The sequence below is a fragment of the Ahaetulla prasina genome, chromosome 2 (genome assembly GCF_028640845.1).
Source record: "Ahaetulla prasina isolate Xishuangbanna chromosome 2, ASM2864084v1, whole genome shotgun sequence".
Lineage (NCBI taxonomy): Eukaryota > Metazoa > Chordata > Lepidosauria > Squamata > Colubridae > Ahaetulla > Ahaetulla prasina.
The window spans coordinates 81,630,595-81,654,838 of NC_080540.1; the positions used below are offsets into that span (position 1 = coordinate 81,630,595).

Consider the following 24,244-nt stretch of genomic DNA (forward strand, 5'->3'; position numbering starts at 1 on the left):
GTCTGTGTGCAATGTTACCTGGATGACATTTTAATCCAGTCCTCATCAAGACAGCAATTTCTCGAGGATCTCCAGGTAGCTATATCCTGTCTTCAGGAGCACAGTTTTTCCCCAAACTTGAAAAAAGAGTCACTTAGACCCCGAGACTTGCATTAATCATCTTGGGGGGATTATTGATTCTTTAGAAGGGATGGTTTATTTGTCCTTGGAGCAGTAGGCCAGTATCAAAGAGCTAGTTGGGGTTGTAAAGAGCAGTTCCAAGGTGTCCTTGGCACTGCTATCCACGCTTCTAGGTAAGATGGTTTCGATTATTCAGATCATTCCTTGGGCACGTCTTCATTTGAGGGAGCTTCAGTTGTTTTTATTGCCTTTTCAGAAGGCGAGGAAGGGCTTGTCTCCAATGAAGGTCCAGGTTCCACACACAGTCAGGCGATCCCTCATCTGATGGCAGTCTCCAACAATCTCCAAAGGGCGACGGTTCCACGAGCCGACTTGGCTAGTACTGACTAAAGATGCCAGTCTTCTCGGTTGGGGGGGCGGGGCGCATCTCTAATCGCAGGTCGCTCAGGGCCGCTGGTCGAGCTGTGAGAGACAACATAGCATCAACTGGCTGGAACTGCGGGCTGTTTTTCTTGCCGTTCGACATTTCCAACGTCTGGTCACAAATCATGTGTTGGTTCTCACCAATGTGACCACAGGGCACACATAAATTGCCTGGGAGGCACCAGGTCATCCAGTTTGATGTTGGAAGCCAGGAGACTGGGTCTTTGGGCAGAACACCCTCTATGCTTGCTGAAGGCGGAACATATTTCCGGGGTGGCCAATGTACAGGCCAACTGGCTGAGTCGTCAAACCATCGATCATGCAGAGTGGCGCCTGAACTCGTTCATATTCCAACAGATATCAGACCGGTTTGGCCTTCTGGAAGTGGATCTTTATACTACCCCACAGAGTGCTCAGCTGCCATGTTTTTATGCCCAGTTTCCAGCCTTACAGGTGGAGGGCATGGACGCACTCCGGTGTACATGGCCTGAAGTTTTACTTTACGCCTTTCCCCCGTTGCCGCTTCTCCCGAAGGTGGTGCAGAAGATCTTACACGAGAAGGCAAACATCATTCTTGTCATCCCACACTGGCCTCAACGGGCTTGGTTTGCAGACCTCAAGCCCCTGTCCATAACGCCACCTTGGAGACTTCCCCAGGCCATCGATCTCCTCAGCCAGGGGTCAGTTGTTCACCCGGATCCTCAGTGGTCCCAGCTGACTACCTGGCACGAGCAGTGCGCTCTGAGGGAAGCCCAAATTTCTTCTAGAGTTATCCGAACTATCCAGGCGGCCTATAAACCAGTCACAGAACATATTTATTTGGCCACTTGGTGGTCTTTTTGCTCGTGGTATGACCGGACCTCAATTTCTCCTCTACAGGCATTAATTGCTCAGATTCTGGACTTTCTTCAGGACGGTCTCGACAGTGTGCCACTTGGCAGCAGGTGGCAGCGTTATCTTCCGTCTTGTGGTTCATTTTCATCTTTGTCGCAGCATCCCACGATCAAGAGGTTCCTGAAAGGGGCTACTAACTTACGTCCCCCTGTCATGCATAGGTATGCCACCTGGGATCTCTCTATAGTTCTGAATACTCTTACTGAACTTCCGTATGAACCATTATGGACGACCAGTCTACATTTGTTGTCTTGCAAGGTCTTATTCCAGCACATCGAGTCTGTTTATCTTCGTCTTCGCCGTAAGCTGGGGGCCCCTGGCAACAAGGGAGGGACTAATCAACTTTTGCACAGGCTCAGTCCTCCGTCTGAACAGAGTCACTACCCATTTCCTGGATGCTGTCTCCACTCAACGAGAAGGTGGGTGTCAGGTAAGAACCAACACCCCTTTTAGCTGGCCCCAGGAGTGGGTTATTTTAATGTGTTCCCTCTGGAACCAGACTTTATCTTTTTGTACATTAAATGGTACCCCAGAGTTTGTTTATGTTGACATATGGCGATATGTTTATGTTTTTAACCTAATCTGGACATGTTGGAATATATGTCGCTCAGAATTCTTAGTGAATGGAATAAGCCCAATAAATAATATAATGTTTACAACATATCTGATCTGAAACTATATGAGATGCATTTGTGAAACAGTGATTGTATTCCAAGCAGAAATTAAAGTTAGTATTTGAGAAGTCTTCTCTGTAGATTTTTCTAATAGAAAACAAGGCTATATTCAGGGATCTAAAGTAGCAGAAAGCTTTAGAGATCTCAGCCCTTTAAGGTAGGCCAAGTCAAGAGCCAGACACCTCAGGGATCCCTGGAATGCCATTTGATTAAAGTAAAAAATAATAACAGACTCTTGCGAACCTATCCAAGTTTTTTCTTGCTCTCTCATATGCTGTTAAAATCAGGGTAGGGTTATTCAGAGTTTCTTGCTTCTGCTTACTTCAACTTCTATACTATGTAAGCACTTCTCCAGGTCTTTAAGGATTCTTTCATACCAAGATAATTCAAGAAAGGAATTTGGAAAATGGAAGGGCACAACATCTCCTGTTTATGCAGCACACCTACGAGACAGGTTCGTTTCAGTTGAATAAAGGCCGGTTTAGCTCACGCTGGTAAAGCCTGTTATTAAGAACACAGTAGCCTGCAATTACTGCAGGTTCGAGCCCGGCCCAAGGTTGACTCAGCCTTCCATCCTTTATAAGGTAGGTAAAATGAGGACCCAGATTGTTGGGGGGGCAATAAGTTGACTTTGTAAAAATATACAAATAGAATGAGACTATTGCCTTATACACTGTAAGCCGCCCTGAGTCTTCGGAGAAGGGCGGGGTATAAATGTAAACAAAAAAAAAAAAAAACAACAAAAAAAATATGAAATTTTCAGCACATACAGTCTTGGAAATTTTGGATCTCTTCTACTTGTTTGGAGCCCACTAATGTCAGCCTTATAAGGTAGTGTCGTGTCCCACTCCCCCTCCGATGGCCGGGTCTGGGAAGTCTGTATCAAGTGTGGCCACGAAGCCTCTGCAGCTTTCCCAAATTCCTTTCAGATTTCTCAGGGCAGGCAGGAATCCAAGGTGTGACTTCAGCAAACCAGATGAGACTTTGCTTGACTCAAGGAATGCCAAAAAGCAGATCCTTTATATAGGCCATGGGGTGTGGCTCCATGACTCAGCACTTATCCAGGCCTGCGCCTCCCTTCCTTTTGCTGACGTCGCCTCTCAATTCTCTGGAAGTGGGGATCCGTCCACTGTGAACTCCCTTCCTCCTGATCTGCTGCCGGCAATTCTAGCACGTGGCTGGCTTCATGCTCACATGCTGTAGGAATGAGGTTTGTTTGTTCATTCCTGACATTCTGTCCGGGCATGGTGCAAGGGCTGGGGGCTGGAGGCAAGCCAGGCCGTTCCTCTTCATTATCAGACTCTGAATTGGATAGCAGGAGATAGGAGGGGCCCGGCTGAGGAGAGGAGGGAGGACAAGGCACAACAGGTAGAACAAACTAAGAAACAGATGCTTATGTGCAGTGGTGGGGTGTGGTAGTAAATGCATCACAACTAGCTACCAAATCACTGCATTGGTGCACTAGGAATTGCTACTCTGCTCTCAACCAGCTCATAACATTTCTGAAAACGTAACAGTTGGTTCCTGCAAGCCAGCTCTAGCACATCACTGTCCAGCACACCACTAAAGTAGTTTTATAAATAGCTATAGATGTTTAAAGAATAGCAACATTAATAGAATCTCTTAAGTCTGAATGTGCTTTCCTCCTCCCTCACTTTATCTTCATGTGAATTTGGGAAGGGCCTGTCTGAGATATTTACTGAAATTACTGTAGTTTTTTTGGAATGAACTTATGCTTCCCCTCTTTGATTGTTGCCTTGGTAACAATTCTATCCACTGTCCATCAAGGCTATTTTCTGTGCCCTCTATATCTAGCTCCTTCTAACTAGATCCTTAGTCCAAACTTTGGTAAAGCATGGCCTTAGCCACCCCTAACAGTGCTGGCCTAAGCAAAAGTATTTGCATTTCCCACTCTCTTCACTGCTTTGGATGCAGGTCTCATCCACTATATTAGAGCAGTCAATTAGCCATAATTAATTAGGCACATCCATTTACATGTCTGCTCTTTTATTTATTAGAACTATAATTAGCCTTTTAGTGTTTATTTTTAGGCAAATTAAGGTTCATTTCTTTGAAATAAAAATGCTGTCTATGTTTTAAAGGGTTGCTTGAGTTTGATGACAAATTGGTCTCTTAGAGAAAAGGCTGATATGCAGAGGATGGGGGTTGCTTAGCCTTTTCCTTGGGGATTTAGATTGAGCTTACTCAAGCAATTAGCAAGTATGGGAGTGTACTTTACACACTTACTTATATGTGTATTTGTGTATAAATATGTGTCTCCTGTGTATGTGTGTATTGATGGTGCAAAGGATTATCTCTCAATGGACATTTTGTTATTAATTACAAGGCATATCAGGTCTGGTTTAGCTGTATATATGGAGAAGTATTTATTTGTATATTTTAATTGCAATAATTTATATGCTGCTTCCTCATATAGCTCTAGACAGTTCACAATAAAATCAGGCAAAACCCATCACAACATCACACTATAAACAGCATAATCTCAACAACAAAAGCCTAAATTGTTCAAGTGTTCAAAATACTTTTGCACTTCATTGCAATTCCTGATAAATAATACTTTCTGCCTTGAAGGCCTATTGGAAAAGGTTGGTTTCAAAAAGACAATAGGGAAGGTCTGTCCTCACCTTGGAACTGGTCAAGCTCTTTCCACATTGTGGCAGCTGCCACAGAGAAGGGCAGTTTCCTGGCTCCCTTCCACATAACATTGCAGCCTGCTTTCTTGGAATTCAAAGTTCCATGATCCAAATAGGGCAACATCTGCAGCTAATAGTTCTACTGACTATGAGCTATCAGGTTTTTCTTGACTCTTAGTGACTGCATAGATACATTTTCTCCAGAACGATCTGTACCTAACCTATCCCTTCAGGTCTTTCATGGTGCACCTTCTACCATTGTAACTGAGTTGTTGCTGGCTCTCTTTCCTTCTACCTTTCCTAGTAGGGTGTGTCAAAATTTTCAACTTTCAATTTCAAAGGGGTGCTCAAAAGTTGTGACATGCCTTAGAGTTTGTAAAATATTTTGGTTACTTTAATATAATTTAGATGTGTTACCTAAATACCAGAACTTTTTTGACATTTTGTTTGTTTCATCTCTCAGCATTAAAGCCTTCTTCAGAAAACTAGGGTTTTGCACAATGTGTCCAAGGTAGGATAATTTGAGTGTGGTTGGTTGTGTCTTGAGGGAGAATCCTAAATTGATTTGTTCAATGAGCCATTGGATTGCTTTCTTGGCTTTTCCACAGCATTTTCAGATGACTTCTCCAATACCAAAATTAAAAGCCATTAATGTTCATTAACTTTTTTGAAAATTTTCAAAATGAGGGATTTTTTTCTAGGGGGAAAAAAAGCTAGTTTTTTTTAGTTGGGAGGAACTCTTTCTTGGCATTAATTTTATGGCAGTCTGAGAATAATTGTAAAAGAGAATAATATAGTGTTTGGTGGCATTGAGGAGCAAGTTGTTAGTAATAAAACATTTTCGGAAGAAATAGTTCTTATGATATGAAATTTTAAAAAGCTAAGCTTTTTGAATAATTTTTAGGTTTCAGTTCTTTAAAAACGCTCTTAACATTTTCTCTCTCCACCCAGTTCTCTATGTTTTCTTGGTGAAATTGATTTGTTGTTTAGGTGAAGCTGAATTTGATGCTGCTTAAGCTTTTTCTCAGTAGATTTAGTATACAGAAAGCCAAACACTTGATTCAGCCAAAGTATGCTGGTTTTACCAAACAGCATTTCAGATGTTATAGTTGAACAAATGTTGAAAAACGTATCTATCTTGTACAAAAAAAGCTTGGAAAATATTTTCGACTTGCAGAATGTTGGCCCATTCTTACCTGCCCAAACATCCCAACAGTGTTTGTTTTTCAAAGCTCAGCTTCTATTTTTGTGTCTCGAGTTTTAAAGATGTCTGTTTATCCACACAGCAAAGAAACTTAACAAAATACTTAGAATTTCTAATCATAATTAATTATGACCAATGTAATCAACATCAAGCATATACAAATTGCAGGCAGTGTTTAGAAGTGATCTGAATAATGTATGACTGTCAGAGATACATAGTATGGCTTCCGTAGAGCAGACACCCTGTTAGATTCTTTTATTCTGTTGCATGTTGTATATTTCATAGGGGACAAACACGTATTCTTTTTCAGTACATTTATGAATGTGGGATAGTACAAAGCTATGGTATGTTGTTGTTTTTTAGTGTTAGTGTTATAGTGTTCTTTGCTGTAAAATGAAAAAAGGTCTTCTAAGCATAGGCATAATCTTATTAACTAGTAGCTGGACACCCATGCTTCGCAACGAAACTATGTGCTCGGGCTTGATAAATTGAAATTTGCAGCCTGAAACTTAATGTAGAATATGTAACTCTGTAGCATCAGAGTGTGTTAATATAATGCAACTGGCAGTTGGAACAGAGGAGGAGGGGGAGTAGATTGTCCCAGCCCACAACATCTGTTGGTATTTATCTGGCTAGCATCCTGTCAGTGTATGAGAGAGTTGAGGCTGAGTTGAGAGTTGAAACTCAAACAGTATTTGCTGTGTGAGCAAGAAGGAGACAAGAAGGAGGCTGGGCTTGGCGTAGCACAACTGTTCTGTAGTAAAGCTGCTTCCTCCTGTGAAAGTAAAACTGAAAGTGAAACTCCTCTTCTTGTGTTTTGCATTTGGAACAGATTTCTTTTGAGGTGGGGAGGGGGAGTAGATCTCCTTAGCATCAGAATGTGGAACAGATTTCTTTTTGGGTGGGGAGGGGGAGTACAACTCCTTAGTATCAGAGCGTGTTAATAATAATATAGGAAAAAGTAATGCTTTGATGGTCATTTCGAAAACTCTTTTCTTAGTGAGCGCCTAGAAGCCTAGAGGAACATATGTGGCAAATTTCAAGTTTGTAGGCTTTACAGTTCTGGAGATTTCATGATTAATGCGTGAGTGGTTTTCACTTTTATATATAAAGATAAAGGTTTCCCTTGCACATATGTGCTAGTCATTCCCGACTCTAGGGGGGCAATGTTCATCTCCATTTCAAAGCCAAAGAGCCAGTGTTGTCCGAAGACGTCTCCGTGGTCATGTGGCTGCCATGACTAAACGCCATAACAGAACACTGTTACCGTCCCACCAAAAGTGGTCCCTATTTTTCTACTTGCATTTTTTATGTGCTTTCGAACTGCTAGTTGGCAGAAGTTGGGACAAGTAATGGGAGCTCACCCCATTACGTGGCACTAGGGATTCAAACCGCTGAACTGCCAACCTTTTGATCGACAAGCTCAGCGTCTTAGCCACTAAGCCACCACGTTTGTGTGTGTGTGTGTGTGTGTGTGTGTGTGTATGTGTATGTAGATAGATAGATAGATAGATAGATAGATAGATAGATAGATAGATAGATAGATAGATAGATAGATAGATAGATAGATAGATGTTTTAATAGCAAATGTGTGTGAAGCAAATTAGATTTTATTTGGCAAAGCAATTCATGTTACACAGGTTGCTGTTATCTGCTTCCAAGTGAAGAGCAGAATCCAATGAAGCAATTCAGGTAGGCTCAAATCACTTGGGACTGTCCTGCAGATGAAGGATCCTGTTACCTTTCACTTCCAGCACTAGCTGAAGTGCTTCCAGGTTCTGTGGCTCTATGGTTATCCATAGTTTATATTGAACTCAAGGCATTCAGCACACTTAAACCACTTTGTCTTGAAACACTGGCTTGGGCCAAGGACATCTAAGCCTGCCTTCTGTGGTAGATACTGGTGGTAGTCTTTCAACATTTGCCAGAGCCTCTAAAATTGCGTTTGCAATAAACAAAGGAAAACGAAACTATAAAGAAGAAGAATATAACAAGCTACTTTTACAAGAACTGTTAATAATTTTTTTCTCCTTTTACCTTTTTCTTTATCACAATGTTTAAGAAGAAAAGTTTATTGAAATTTTTCTTTTTCTCTTTTGGTAGATTTTACAGTTTATGAATGGCTCTTAAGCAAACAGAACTAACTATTAAAATCTTGCAAACTTTTTCATTTTAAATACGGAAACTTTTATTTTTTATTTTTTATTTTTTAATAGAGAATTTGCAAGTAATAAATTTTAACTTCAGCTCTTAAATAGCTTTCCTTTGAACTAACTTTCAACTTGAGTGGATTTAAAATGGCGTTTGCAATATACAAAGGAAAGCGAAGCTATAAAGAAGAAGAGCATAACAAGCTACTTTTTAAAATGAAATGAACAAGAACTGTTAATGATTTTTTTCTCTTTTTTCCTTTTTCTTTATCACAATGTTTAAGAAGAAAAGTTTATTGAAAATTTTCTTTTTCTTTTTTGGTAGATTTTACAGTTTATGAATGGCTCTTAAGCAAACAGAACTAACTATTAAAATCTTGCAAACTTCTTTATTTTAAATATGGATCTTTTTTTTTTATTCTCTTCTTTTTCTTTTTTTTTTTTAATAGGAACTTTTGAGGCTTATCTTTTCTTAATAAGTTTTTAAACAAGAGATTTTACACCAATATATTAAGGATTGGAAAGTCTTTATTGTTAGATGTTAAGTTGATTGGGTGAGCAGATGGAGGAGAATGTAAGGAAATGTAAGGAAATGTGTAAGATAGAAGACAAGGGAAGGAGAATGCTTAAGGTGATTTTGATGGTATTTTCTTTTTAATATATATACATAGGGTTTAATTTTTACAACTGACTTATTTTGGGTATATCACTATTTGATATATGTGAGGTATAAAGGAATGGGAAGATGGAATATTGTTTAACTTTTGGAGGACAGATAGAAAAATTTATGGATGTAATGTTGGTATTTGGTTAAATAGAATTTAATTGTTATAATTGATATATTTTGGATATAAGTTATAATTTTAATAATGTTATTTGTTAGATGTAAGGTAAATTGAAGAAATATTAATATTTGTAATGTTATTTGATTTATGTAAGTGATATTTTGGAGATTGAAAATGTAAGGAAATGTGTAAGATAGAAGACAAGGGAAGGAGAATGTTTAAGATGTGATTTTGATGGTATCTTTTTTATATATATATATATATAGGGTTTAATTGTAAGGTAAATTGAAGAAATATTAATATTAGCAATGTTATTTGATTTAGGTAAGTGATATTAAAGATATGAGAAGATAGAATATTGTTTACTTTTGGAGATTGGATAAAATTTAAGAATTTAAGCTGGAAATATGAATTATGTTTGGGACACTGTTAAGGAAGAAAGGTATATTATAGAAGAATTTTTGATGAATACTGGAAGATGGAATATCGTTTTGGTCTTGATCGATGAAGATTGGATATATATTTGGTCTTAATTGATGAAGATATTTTATTGATGAACTGAAAATACTAACTTAATTGGAAGATTCTGAAGATTTTAGGAGTGGAATGGACTGATATATAATGGACTGGAAGAAGAATGTTTTTTTTTGTTTTTGGAAGGGGAGTTAAGGTCTTGACTTATGTTGTATTTTAATTTATGATTGTTAATTTTATACCCTGTACTTTGTTCTGGGAAGTCTCGGGGGGAGGGGGAGGGGGGGGGAGATGAAGGATCAATGTAAAGGAATGATTGAAGATATGTAATTAAGAAATAGAAATAATTTGAAATGAAAGCGGGGCTGCTCAGCTGCCATTTCAGAAGGGAATGGAGAGGGAGAGGAGGGAGTGAAGGAAGAAAGCAGGTAGGAAAGAGAGAGGTAGAAAAAGGGGAAAGGAGAGGAAGAAGAAAGGGGAAAGAGAGAGGGTTAGAAAGGGTGGAAGAGAAGAGTAGGGAAAGAGGAGAGGACGTAGAAAAGCGAAGGAGAGGAAGGATGAAGAAAGTAGAAGAAAGTAGAGAAGGGAGGAGGAAGGTTTGTTAAGGAAGGAAGTGGTAGCTGGGCAGGTCCGAATAAGTAACAAATGAAAGTTAATGATTAATGTTGAATAAGAGACTGTATATTGAATAGGTTGTTGGAAAATGAAAATAAAACTTTTTACATAAAAAAAAAAAACATTTGCCAGAGCCTCCAGCTTTCGAGAACTTTGATCAGCTTGTGAAGATATGGCTGCTCTCAGCCTTCCTGTAGAACAGACTGTATGGTTGAGATATAACCACAATCATTTTAAATTACTGTTTTCAATCATGGCAATTTTTAGGTGCATGGACTTCAAAGACAGGCAACATAGCCATTGATGAGAATTTGATGGAGTTGATGTCCATATATTCATAAGTTGCTAAATGTCCATATATTCATAAGTTGCTAAATTTGGAAGTATTGTTTTAAAGCCTTCTGCTAGTGCTTGAGTTGCGCTAGGTCCATGGTTAAATCAACTGAACAAAAAATTTAGCTGTATAATGTATTCTCAGTTGCAATACACAAGTGCTGGGCAATGGGAATGAAGGATAAGAACTTTATGCCTCTGAGTGGTAAAACTATAGCAATGGAGCAGTTGCTGTAGCTTTGCAAAGCACTATAATTTCAGTATCTTTTCCCCTACTTTACTTACATTGCTAACAAATTTAAACCCACTATTTCCATTTAAGACAGAAGTGGGTAACCTTTTTTTCAAGGTTGCATGTCTTTGAAAATGATGGGAGAATGGAATAGAAGTGAGTGATAAATGGGGTAGATCCAAAAGTGGGAGAGTCACTGATTCCCTTGCTTTTTTTCAGGCAAGCATTCTTCCTCCCTCCTGCTCTCTTTTGAAACTTGGTTACACTATAAATAGTGATTTGATGGCAATAGACTGCTCCTGTGTGATGTAGTGGTGTGCCCTGTCAACACGTATTTCGATCCATGTGGCAGCATGAAAGTCAGTTCAGAATTAAACTTTGTCTTATCTCAGTTGTATCTTCATCAGATTTTGAGAAGTCCATGTTTTGTTTTTATGTGTCTTTCAAACTGGCTTGCTGTTATTCTTCTGCAACTGAGAGAGAAATGGGGTTCAGTAATCTACCTGTCAACTCTTATTCTCCTCTGGAGTTATTTCTTATGTGAACTGAACATATGTCAGAATGCTCTTGAAAATTGTATTATGTTGTTTTGGTGCCCAGAGACTTTTCACTGGAATGTTTCCTTATCTTACTGCAAGTTGCTGTGTTTGTTCAAGATACTGCTTTCTTTATTCTGCACTCCTGAATACGATATTTTGATGGTTTTGTTTGCCTTAGAATTGTTGTGTGGAAAAACTTACAACAGCCTATAATTATTTGATGGAAAGTGTTTTACAGTATTCTTCAGATCCTCAGAGATTCTGAAATTCAGGGTAGAATCATTGGAGTTATCATTTGGTTTTCTGAGCATCAATATTTTTTGTCAAGTGAAAATGGTGGATCAGAAATAACATTGAATAGATGTTTTCTGAAGCAACTTCGGGTTTTTTTGTTGTTCTTGTCAAAGCAACATATGCTTTCTAATATGTTCTGGAAAATCTTGCTTAGAGCTAGGAAGTAGATAGTAGCACCATAGTTTCCTATGAAAACATGCTAAAAGTTACTTGGCTTTTGCAGTTTTTCTAAGTAGAACATTTTTCTGAATAAAATAATAATATCATTCTCCAAGATATTCTAATTCTATTCTATTCTATTCTATTCTATTCTATTCTATTCCATTACATTACATTACATTACATTACATTACATTACATTACATTACATTACATTACATTACATTAGAATAGAATAGAATAGAATAGAATAGAATAGAATAGAATAGAATAGAATAGAATTTTATTGGCCAAGTGTGATTGGACACACAAGGAATTTGTCTTGGTGCATATGCTCTCAGTGTACATAAAAGAAAAGATACGTTCATCAAGGTACAACATTTACAACACAATTGATGATCAATATATCAATATAAATCATAAGGATTGCCAGCAACAAGTTATAGTCATACAGTCATAAGTGGAAAGAGATTGGTGATGGGAACTATGAAACGATTAATAGTAGTGCAGATTCAGTAAATAGTCTGACAGTGTTGAGGGAATTATTTGTTTAGCAGAGTGATGGCCTTCTAGTTGTTCTGGTGTGCAGTGCTCTATAGCGTCGTTTTGAGGGTAGGAGTTGAAACAGTTTATGTCCAGGATGCGAGGGATCTGCAAATATTTTCACGGCTCTCTTCTTGATTCGTGCAGTATACAGGTCCTCAATGGAAGGCAAGTTGGTAGCAGTTATTTTTTCTGCAGTTCTAATTATCCTCTGAAGTCTGTGTTTTTCTTGTTGGGTTGCAGAACCGAACCAGACAGTTATAGAGGTGCAAATGACAGACTCAATAATTCCTCTGTAGAATTGGATCAGCAGCTCCTTGGGCAGTTTGAGCTTACTGAGTTGGCGCAGAAAGAACATTCTTTGTTGTCCTTTTTAATGATGTTTTTGATGTTAGCTGTCCATTTTAGAACCCAGAAATTTGAAGGTTTCTACTGTTGATACTGTGTTGTCAAGTATTGTGAGAGGTGGAAGTATGGAAGGGTTTTTCCTAAAGTCTACCACCATTTCTACGGTTTTGAGTGTGTTCAGTTCCAGATTGTTTTGGTTGCACCACAAGGCTAGTCGTTCGACCTCTCGTCTATATGCGGATTCGTCATTGTCTCGAATGAGACCAATCACTGTTGTGTCATCTGCGAACTTCAGTAGCTTAACAGATGGATCATTGGAGATGCAGTCATTGGTATACAGAGAGAAGAGAAGTGGGGAGAGCACACAGCCTTGGGGGGCCCCTGTGCTAATTGTACAGGTATTTGATGTGATCTTGCTTAGCTTCACCTGCTGCTTCCTGTTTGTTAGGAAGCTTGTGATCCACTTACAAGTCTGTTCCGGTACCTGTAGCTGGTTTAGCTTAGTTAGAAGAATGTCTGGAATGATGGTATTGAATGCTGAACTAAAGTCTACAAAGAGGACCCTTGCATAGGTCTTTGGAGACTCAAGATGTTGTAGGATGTAGTGCAGAGCCATATTAACAGCATCATCTGTTGATCTATTTGCTCGGTATGCAAATTGCAAGGGGTCTACATTACATAACATAACATAACATAACATAACATAACATAACATAACATAACATAACATAACATAACATAACATAACATAACATAACATAACATAACATAACATAACATATACAGTAGTGGCCAAAATTGTGGAAACCTTTTGGGAAAAGTGTATTTTTGAGGTTTGATGCCTAATAACACCACTCCTTTTTTTGGAGTTTCAAGATAATCATATTCCACTGCTGGAATGGCCTGGGAATAGCCCAGACCTTAACCCAATTGAAAATCTATGGAGCTGACTAAAGAAACTTGTTAGTCAGAAGCAATCCAGCAATAAAACCCAGTTAATAGAAGCAATCATTCAATCTTGGTTTCACATTATAAAAGCTATAGAACTAAAAGACTTGGTTCACTCCATGGGAAGACTTTGTAAGGCCACAATTCATGCTAAAGGTTATTTACCTAAGTATTCACTAACATGATAATTTTTGTATATCTCATTTTTTTTATGGTGATAATTTTTATATATCTCATTTTTTCTACGTGTTTCACTTTTCTTCTTTATATTGTAACTGCTATTCTGATAGCAAATCCTTCATACAAGTTATTGCATTACATTCTTGATTAAATTATCTTTCCATTGATATATAATTTTATGGTATTACTGGAAAAAAAAGTGGTGTTATTAGCTGGTTTTAGAAAAGGGCCGCACAGCCCACATGACCTCCATTTTCACTGGCAGAGGCACCATAGGCCAGTCCTTTGCTGTTTCCAGGGTGGCCCTGCAGGCCAGATCTAACCACCCTGCAGGCCGGATCTGACCCACAGGCCTTGAGTTTGACACCCCTGGTCTAGAATTAAGGAGAACTCTCCTGACAGAACAATTAATCAGTGGAATGACTTGCCTCCAGAAGTTGTGGGTGTTCCAAGATTGGAGGTTTTTAAGACGAGATTAGACAACCATTTGTCTGAAATGGTACAGGGGTTTCCTGCCTGAGCAGTGGTTTGGACTAGAAGATCTCCAAGGTTCCTTCCCATTCTGTTATTCTGTTAGATATTTTTAAAGCATTCTTTTGCGTTCAAAATCTACTACTTTCCTCTATTCTCTGATTTATATATTGGATGTGAAAGTATAAAATAAAGCTTCTGCCGTACAATTATGTGATAAAATATTTTATTATGATGAATGTATCTAAAAAGTCAAAGTTGTGATTGCTGTGGGAACTTTAACTAACTGCCTGACTTGGGCTCAATTATTTAACATTTTTCAGACTATTTTATGCTTTGTTTAGTACTACTTATTCCAATTTTGAGAGTACACACTATAATAATTTCCCATTTAATGATTCTTATATAATTTAGTGTGGGTTTTCCCCTTCTGAAGCTGAAAGTCTTCAGGCTCCTTCAAGTATAAGAATTAAGGGTCCATGATTTAATCATGATTTATAATTTTATTTTAATCTTCTCAGAGATGTCAGAAGACGAACAATTTGCCTTGGCTTTAAAAATGAGTGAGCAAGAAGCCAGACAGTTAAATTCACAAGAGGAGGAAGAGGAAGAACTTCTGAGAAAAGCCATTGCTGAAAGCCTTAGTGTAAGTAGAAGAGATGTTCTCCTTTTACTCTTTTTTTTTTTGCCCTGTAGGTTTCAGAAATGACTTTTCTCCAAGGCTGGCTTATGAAACTTCACTTGAAATCCTAGTCTTCGACAAAGCACCTGACAAGAGGGCAAATATAACAAATATCTTTGTTAAGCTTTACTGTGCTAATGGATTTATTGATGCATAATATCTAATTTCACTGTTGGCTATCACCAAGCAGATTAATGTGGAAGTATTATTTATGTTTTTTACTGTGTAGAACAGCAGTCAATTTGATTTAATAATTAGAAGAATACATATATACATACATGCAAATCATTTTCATTTTATGTGTGTTCTTGTTCTTCCTGCAGAGCTGCCAGGCTTCTGAGTTTTCTGCTGCTGCTCCTGTGCCTCTCCTTTCCCAGGCATCAGGGTCTCCAGTGCAAAACCATCCATCTGGACCAGAGGATTCTCAGCTCCTTGCAGTTTTGCCGCCTTGCTCTGGGTCTCCTTGCTCCAAGCGCAGCTCCCTCTTTCCAAGTGACAAAACTGATGAGAACACAGAGACACATGTCACCAAGAGTCCTCTGGTAGTACTGACGAGGTTAAGCCAGGACATAGTTGAAAGCTCACTAGTTTCTAGCATAATTGTATCTCCAGGGAAGAGCCAGACTTTTGCAAGGTCAGGCACTTCCTCACCAGCTGGGAACTGCTCCAGTGATACATCAGGTAGTTCAGAAGAGGAGTTACCTATTACCCCAAGTCCCATCTTTCCCCCAAGACCTCAGAGGTCTTGGCAGCTGGAACCCCAGAGACTCTTTATGGGAAAAGGCAGCCTTCTAACACCAACAAGCAAAGAAATGGAACATTCCAAAAATTACTTAAAAGGAAACCTCCATGTTGACTGCCCAGGAGTCCTACAGAAGGAAGCCCAGCAACAGAGTACATTTAATCATGACACAAGTCCTTCCGAGTTCAGAGATCAGGCTGAGCATGGCAAAAATACACTGCTTTCTGCTGAGCTTATAGAAAGGACTGGTCTACCAGAAAGCGCACCAGCAATTTGCACACTTCCTTGGACTGATGAGAAATGCCAACATGAAGAACCAGACGTGGTGCACTATTATTGGGGTGTTCCATTCTGCCCCAAAGGAATAGATCCTAACAAATATACTCAAGTCATCATGTGCCAGCTTGAGGTTTACCAGAAAAGCCTGAAACAGGCTCAGCGGCAGCTCCTGCAGAAGAAGCCATTTGGAGAACCAATTATTCCTAATTCATGTTCCCTGAGGCAAAGTAAACTTGCAAAAGACAAGGAAACATCAAGACAAAGAGAAGATACTCATGATCAAGAAGGGGAAGACATGGAGGAGAAAAAGGAACCTGATAATGTTGCCTCGCTCCTTTCCCAAGTAAACGGAGAGTCTTACAAACATCCAGCAGGGGATGTAGCAGAGGGAAGAAACTCTGACTGCGGAGATGAATCAGCAAGCAGTTCTCTTCAGGTAAGTTTGCCTTACCTGGATAATTACGAATCAACAAAAAAAGAGCAGAGTGGCTAGGCATTTTGCTGCCATGTGCATTCTTAGATCAAAATGGCAAGAAATTATTCTATTAATTTTCAGCAGTTAAGGTAAGGTTAGAGGGAATTCTAGGGAACACAAAGAATTAATTGTATGGGAGCTGTGAAGTGCCAGTTACTGTACTGAACGTTATCTAATGATCCATTAGAGTCCTCTGAAAATCTGCTTTTAATAATGCAAATAGTCCTCGACTGATGATCACAATTGAGTCAAAAAATGTTGTTGCTAAGCAAGACAATTTTTTGAGTTTTGCTCCATTTTATGAACCTTTTTGTCAGAGTTGTTAAGTGAATCATGGCAGTTGTTAAGTGAATTGTGCAGTCATTCAGCAAATCTGGCTTTTCCAGTTGATGCTGCTTGTTAGAAGCCAGTTAGGAAGATTACAAATGGTGATCACAAGATCTCAGGACAGTACAACTGTCATAATTACATGCCAGTTGCCAAGCACCATAATTCTGTTCATGTGATCATGGGGATCCTGCAGTAGCCGTAAGTGTGAAAATTGGTGGTGCGTCACTTTTTTCAGTGTTGTTTTTAATTTCAAACCATCACTAAAGGAATGGTTGTAAGTCGAGGACTATCTGTGTACTGTACAATGTAAATAAAATTATATTCACAAATGCACAGCTCTGTATAACAAACACAGTGCTCTGGTTTGTTGATCAAGGGGTATTACTAAAATAATGGCTAGATTACGTTGTATATATTAGAATCGACAGGATGTGAAATCCCGTATGGTCTTATATTCGGACAATTGTGGTGGAACATGGTTTGCTTTCTGCTGTGAACTTTTGCTACTCGGAACTGAAATTTTAATTTTTATTATTGAATTAGTTTTATTGCTTTGTCCTCTGGAGTTATTACATTTCACAAACCTATCAATCTTTCATGCTTCCTCTGTGCTTCTGCTTTGCATTTTTGAGCAGTGCATTCTCCTTTTCATTCATCATGTTACAGGATAAAAAAACGAGGCATATCCAGGAAAACTTCATAATCTCTCTAGCTGTCAAAGTCTATGCAGTGAGGCCGCAGAACTAAGCTTAATCCTTGGCTTTGTTTGCTGAAAGTGTCCTTTAAATATCTATGGATTGGCCGCTAGGTGTCAGGTTTTCTCTCTTCAGGGGCAAGAGGAAGCTTTCGGTCGGTCACCACCGTGTCTTAAACCCATTGCTAGTCAAGTGAAATATTTATTGCTGTTGTATTTTAAGTTTGTGTCAGCCTTTTTCAACCCTCATTTTTCATAATGACTTCGCTGCTAGATCATTGTATAACTTTATTTTCTTCTGACTGAAGCTGAACCTTGTTGTTACTATTATCAAGTATATTTGATTGTTTACCCTGGTGATGGAAAGATGTTTTGTGATATTTATATTCTACCTTATAATATTGAACACTCTGAGGAAAATCTGTCATGTCTGCATATTCTTTTAGAAGTAGAAGAGCGGTACAGGTTGTGCTTTAGGTCTTACAGACTTGGATCCAAAGTGGTTATATTTAAACAACCTTAAAGGTGACCTGCAAAGAGAAACACTTGGCTTTGTGCCCAATTTCTTTACTCACTTATGATAAGCTGGCAATGACCTGAATGGTTTAAGGTCAAACCGTTTCTGTTCTCTTGGAGCTTCTGACCATATTTAATTTGGAATGTATTTTGGCAAGTGAAATGCACAGAAAGCCGCCATCACTGCTGAATGCTTGAGCCTTTTATTCAGCTCAAGTTGGGGAATAATGGTCTTGACATTTAAAATTGCTTTAGGACCCCAAGAGACAAATGGCATAATTGGGGAAACTTGAAAATACAATTAGAATGCAAAAAGCTTAAGTCCTCACTTGTAAATAGACACAAAAGGACTTTATAATAGTAGAACAGAGAAGTAAAAGCGGGATGGCAGCCAAGTCTGACAATATGCTTCGCGACAGGTAATTTTTAACATTGCTTTTCTTTCTTCCACATGAAATAGAACATGGAAGCAGTGGGCAGATAATTCAAAGGCCACTTTCCATGTTTTAAGCTTCATTTGAGCATCGTATTTTTCTTTGTCGTAATTACCTACCGGCATACTTTGTCACAGTTTCAGTGCCCTTTGTGTTGACAGTAGTGGAAGCACTAATGTATTTAAAGTGCCAACATGTCTCCTTAGTTGTTCAGTCCAAGCAGATGCTATCAGCCAGCTGCTTGGTCGAGCCACTTGTTGCTATTACAATATAGCTGAATAAGTTGTAAATGTAAAATCTGCAAGGTGCTTTTTTGGATGGTTTGCATTAGTGGCGGGCCTATTTAACTATGCAGCTTGCATTTGCTCACTTGCAAAATGGTTAATGAAGGCAACAGCTACAGTTTTGTCAGTCTTCCCTAGTAATTGTTTGCTCACTGTGATTACATGAAATGCTGTTAAAATAGTTAAAGTGCTTGAGTGACTCTTTCAAGCTCCATATGTTCTTCAGGAAGAAGCAGATACTTCTGTTGACTCAGGTGAACATTTTTCTTATTTGTTGTCCAGACTTAGAGTGAAACAAGATGTTGTAGCAGATGTGGATATCTGCTGAAAATAGCTTTCCTATGAAACTGTTGTGAATCTCGCCTCCATTTTATGAGCAGCTGCTTGGGATTCAATCAATCAATCAAAATAGAGCTGGAAAAGACCTTGGAGGTCTTCTAGTCCAACCCCCTGCTATACCATTTCAGACAAGGGTCTGTCCAGTCTTTTCTTAAAAACCTTCAGTGATGAAGCATCACAACTTCTGATGGCAAACTGTTCCACTGGTTAATTGTTCTCATTGTTAGGAAGTTTCTCCTTAATTCCAGGTTGCTTCTCTCCTTGATTAGTTTTCATCCATTCTTATCCTGCCCTTTGGTGCTTTGGAAAATAAGTTGACCTTCTCTCCTCTTTGTGGCAGCCTGTCAAATACTAGAATGTTGCTATCATGTCCCCCTTAGTCCTTCTTTTCTCTAGACTAGCCAAACCCAAATCCTGCAACTGTTCTTCATATGTTTTAGTCTCCAGACCTTTAATCATCTGGACTGAGGACAATTATTTCAGAGAGAGAGGGAAGATGCTTTGGTTTGGAGATAAGAGGCTTCAAATCTATCTACTGTAACATTAGGAATAATTATGCCTGTTTCTTGCTAAGGAAGCAAGTCAGTTTCTTAATTTATTTTCTGGGATTGATTTGAACAAACATTAACCTTTCTGAATCTGAATAAGCACTTTCCCTTTAAAAACGGAACTGAGAAAGATAAATTTGGGGATGGTCATTTGAATTGTGTTTTAGACATTTGTTCTACAGTCTTAAGACTGTAAGAGGAAGTTCTTTGCAGAATTTGATGTAGAGGCCTCCGAGTAAAAGCCAAAACATTGTGAGTTCTAGTCCCACCATAGTGAACTAGGTGACCTTGGGCCAATCATTCTCTCTTCCAGCCCTAGGAAGGAGGAAAGGCAAAACCATTTTCCAAAAATCTTGCCAAGGACGTAATCTAGGCAGTTACCAAGGATTCAAATATGTTACCTGATGACACATACACATTGGAAAAGTATATTTATTGGGTCTGCTCATGATCCTAGGGTCATTTGCTTTCCCTCCTTAAGCAGTGTTTGCAAATTTTTCTCATAGTGTTGACTCTGCTCTTGAAACATAGTAGGAAGGAGATTTCTGTATAGCATCTGTCCTCACTTATAGTTAGAGCCATGTTCTTCCCCCAAAATGGATAACTCACAGTACGTTTGCTTAGGTTGACAAAAAATATGGGGAGTAGGAAGAAGAGAGAAAGGAAAATGTAAATAGGGGGTGGGAGTGGGGAGGTTGGAAAAAGAGAAAGGAAAAACATAGCCACAAATTTAGCAGAATAAGGTTAAAGATTGTCAAAATTAAGGTTTGTGACAGTTGTCAGGCTAGAGATTCTAGCTTTCTACTCTCAGATTGTTTTCTTATTCTTTTACACCCAAAAGCTTTGTGTGTAGAAAAACACAGATAAGTAAATATTTAGCACCTGGCCCTGGAAGAATTATCAAATTCAGAAAGCCACTTCATTTAAAATTTGTATAGTAAAACATATTTACTTTTCAGAATATGCATTTAGTACAATTAATGTCTCACTAATGTCTGTAGATAGGAAATGATAATCCATTTGTCAACTTTGCATCCAACTGATTAATTCTGATGTGGACTTCATTTTTCAGGGTATATTTGCTCACAAAACATTTTGCAAGATGGTATTTCTGTTTTAGACAATAAAGTGATGCATTCAGTATCTGAAATGCATTAATATTCTTCAGATTGGTTCTTTTTCAGAGTTAGCTTTTATAACACTGTTGCTTCTGAATTTAACTTCTGAGTTTAGGTATCATGCGAACAAACTTTTATTATGATTATTCACTTAACTCAACTTGTCCAACAGAGCATGCCTTCTTTGCTACAATTCTTGGCTTTCTGTTTTGGTCCTGGTTGTTATGCAGACCTTCTTGATGAGAGATAAGTTATGGGAAATTAGTTATGATGATAGTTTCTTCAAGCTTTTATGAGGACTCTGTAGCCATTTGATTTGAAGGGGACCTCTTTAAATACACTCCTAGGGGAATAAGAATGTATGGACCTCCTGCCATAATTCCCAGGAAAAGACCCAGCTTCTTTAAGGAGTTGCCAGCAAGTATTAGATGACCTTTTCCTTTTGGCATCTACTCTTACTTTTATGATTTTGAAATCAGGTGATCTTTGGGTCTCTTTAGATGTGTAATACAGGTAGTCCTCAACTTACGACCTCAATTGAGCCCCAGGTTTCTATTGCTAAGCAAGTCATTTGTTAAGTGAATTTTGCCCCATTTTACGACCTTTCTTGCTACAGTTGTTAAGTGAATCACTGCAGTTGTTAAGTTAGTGACACAATTGTTAAGTGAATCTGGCTTTTCCATTGAATTGCTTGTCCGAAGGTCACAAAAGATGAACAGATGACTCCGGGACCCTGCAGCCATCGTCAGTATGAGTCAGTTGCCAAGCATCTGAATTTTGATCATGTGACTATGGAGAGGCCGTAAGGGTTGTAAGTGTGAAAAATGATTGTCCGTTATTTTTTTCAGTTCTCTTGTAACTTCGAACAGTCCCTAAATGAACAGTTGTTATAAGTCAAGGACTACCCATAATATAATCGATATTATAATGTATAGTCAAATAATAATTATGGGGTTTTTTCTTCTTAGGCTTCTCAAGTGCTGTTTGCAGAAGATATGCTTGAAGAAAGGGAGCCTGTACAGATTACACAAAGGTAAGTAAGGAGATATATTTCATCACTGTTGACTCTGTAAGAGACAAATTACCTGGGCTCATGGCTTCTGAGGAAGCCGTAGCCCAGACATTCTGTCTTGTACCTGTAACTATTTCAGAGTGCAGACTATATTAGGTTAAAGATGTGGTAGTTGAACACAGGGATGTCATTTCTCTTTCCATGGTGATTAAATATGGTAGATAATTTCTTGTCCTGTTGTGTGAAAATTGTATACAGGTAGTCCTCGACTTCCAACCAAAGTATCCATTGTAACAAATATTTTTCATAAGTACAGCTCCTGGCCAAAAAATGTGATGATTTAATTTGACATAGCTGCTCAAAGCAGTAAGCTTTCGGGAATAACGACAGCAATAAATTCAGAGTCCATGTGTAGGCATGGTGATTGTGAGTGTGTGTGCGCATATGCACACAGGCGCATGAGTATGAAATGGAAAGAACAGAAGAGGAATCTTAAGAAAATCCATCCTAATAGTGACAATATTTGTTTCTTTGAGACAACCATGTTCTTGGAAGTCCAATTAAAGTACGAGCGAGTGACACATATAATTTGGAAGCTTCAAACTCTTGTTTCCTTCAGAAAATGAAACAGAAGGATTGGGAGCTGCTTACTTTTTACACTTGGGTCACTGCTACATATCTTCCTTAGCAGGAATAACGAAATGACCATTTCTAGGATATATTCTTGGAAGTCTGCTTCTTTGAAGCTTCTTAAAGCAAAAATGAAACATGCAAGCTAGAACAGTTTTCTACCAAGGTCAGAAAATGAAGGCCATTTGAAGAGATGGCACAGGTCACAGGGAAAGTTTCATGGAATAAACTCCCAGGAAAGTCCCAATATTTGTGCTCAATCAGACGATTGCTGGGAAAAGTCACTTAATTCTCAGGTTAGTTTCCCCAGGTCTTATAATTAAGTGGCCTTGGCATGAGGCCACCAGTTTTTCACTGCCTGATGTCCTGTTTTCATTGATCTAACAACATTTTGGCTAAATGCTGTATGAGGGAGCAGACTAACTGATGTGATAACTTTTCCCACCCTGCAGCAAGGAAGGAATAATATATACAGAGTTGCACAAGGAATTTGTTGGTTTGTCTTTTATAGTAATGCTTTTGGGAGTGAGGTATTCAAGGATGAGTCAATTTCTTCGTCATCATTACTGTCAGGAGGGACTGAAAGGGAAAGCAAAGGAGGAAAAAACTTTTGTTTCTCCACTGTGACATTATTTGGAAAGTATTCATTAGCTAGCATTTAATTGGAACAGCCCTAATTCTGGGGTGTCATTTTTCTAAATTTCAAATGGTCATAATGCAAAAGCCATCAGTCTCTTAAGGCTTGTTCCATTTCCCCAGAGTTTGAGTAAAGGATTAGTACAGTGGTGAAATGTGAAATTTGTTACTACCAGTTCTGTGGGCGTGGCTTGATGGTGGTGGGGTAATGTGACTGGGTGGATGTGGCTATTTTTTTTTTTTTAGTTTTAAAAGCATTTTTTCTACAACCTCTTCGGCCAAAGAGGTTGTAGAAAAATTGCTTTTAAAAGGCTCTGGCAATCCCAGCTGAGCCGCATGATCATCAGAGGCTTTTTTTTTTACTTTTAAAAGCATTTTTTTGGCTGAAGAATGCTTTTAAAAGTAAAAAAAATAAAACCTCTGATGATCATATGGGTCAGCTGGGCATAGGGGAGGGGCAGGAATTTTTGCTACCGGTTCTCGGAACCACCCGCTGCCATCACTACCGGATCAAACGATCCGGTCCAAACCGGGAGCATTTCACCCCTGGATTAGTATCCTGCACATTTTTCAAGCCACAGCAGGGATGATGCAGTAGAGTTTGCTTGCTAATCTGAAGTCCCAGGAATTTCATAATCCAGTTGTTGGCTGCCCTCATCAGACCTCTGGCATCAAGGCTGACCATTCCATGCTGTGACACCTAATTTCATCAGAAAGTTCATCTGCCTTGAACTAACCATAGCCACGCTATTCTCAGTGCTGTGTACATTAAATGCTGCCTTCTGGCAAGTGGCCCTTTGCCAGCGGAGTCCTGTGTTGGACAGAGCACGGCACCCAAATCAGTGGGTTTCAAGTGTTCTTTGAGTCTTCAGCTTCTGAAATAATTTTGGAAATGGTTTCTCCCAAAGACATGTCCCTCTGCTGATTTTTGTGGGCCCCTCAGCTTTGTCATTTCCTAGCTTACGCAAAGTACATTAGATTGAGATTTAAATAAATGATTGTAGGTTTTGTTACCAGGAAATACTTGATGTAGCAAGCAATGGATGAGGACTTCAAATTGATTAGCCCATTTTATAAATGTCCTAGCAAACTGTTTAGCACAAAGTCTTTTGATGTAAATCTCGATGGTTTACACGGAGCTTGGATCCATAACAACTGGTTTAAAATAGTTTTATTAATAGTGATGTTAAATGATTATTTAATAATTATTAATAATTATATTTTATTTAAAGAATAGGAGAAAGTCACATGATTTTCCATTAGAGTTTTCTTACTTATCATAAATTGGCGGTGGCTGTTTCTGTCTGCTTAAGGCTTGTAGCTGAATTTAGTAACTCTTTTCTTTAGTCAATACTGTGATTTATGTTTTTTTATATATACACTTGCATATTTGATCGCTCTAGCAAGGGAACTACGGGAAAATACGGGAAATATGAAAGGACAGTTACGTCATAGTAGCTTAGCTAGCCCCTTTCTCTTATTTAT

At 38.6% G+C, this 24,244-nt stretch overlaps 1 protein-coding gene across 9 annotated transcripts in view; it reads left to right on the forward strand.

The window, feature by feature from the left end:
• Positions 1-24,244, forward strand: part of UIMC1 (ubiquitin interaction motif containing 1) — a 91,876-nt gene that overhangs the window by 40,127 nt on the left and 27,505 nt on the right. For 8 of the 9 annotated variants that reach the window (XR_009153853.1, XR_009153851.1, XR_009153852.1 and 5 more), the window contains exons 4-6: positions 14,562-14,686; positions 15,046-16,179; positions 21,450-21,514. Coding sequence is in view for 6 of the 9 variants with exons in the window: in XM_058173034.1 (XP_058029017.1) it covers positions 14,562-14,686; positions 15,046-16,179; positions 21,450-21,514 (1,324 nt within the window). In the remaining 3 variants the exon portion in view is untranslated. Of the gene's footprint in view, positions 1-1,422; positions 1,868-14,561; positions 14,687-15,045; positions 16,180-21,449; positions 21,515-24,244 lie in introns of all 9 variants that reach the window. The other variant, XM_058173031.1, reaches the window with a different exon arrangement.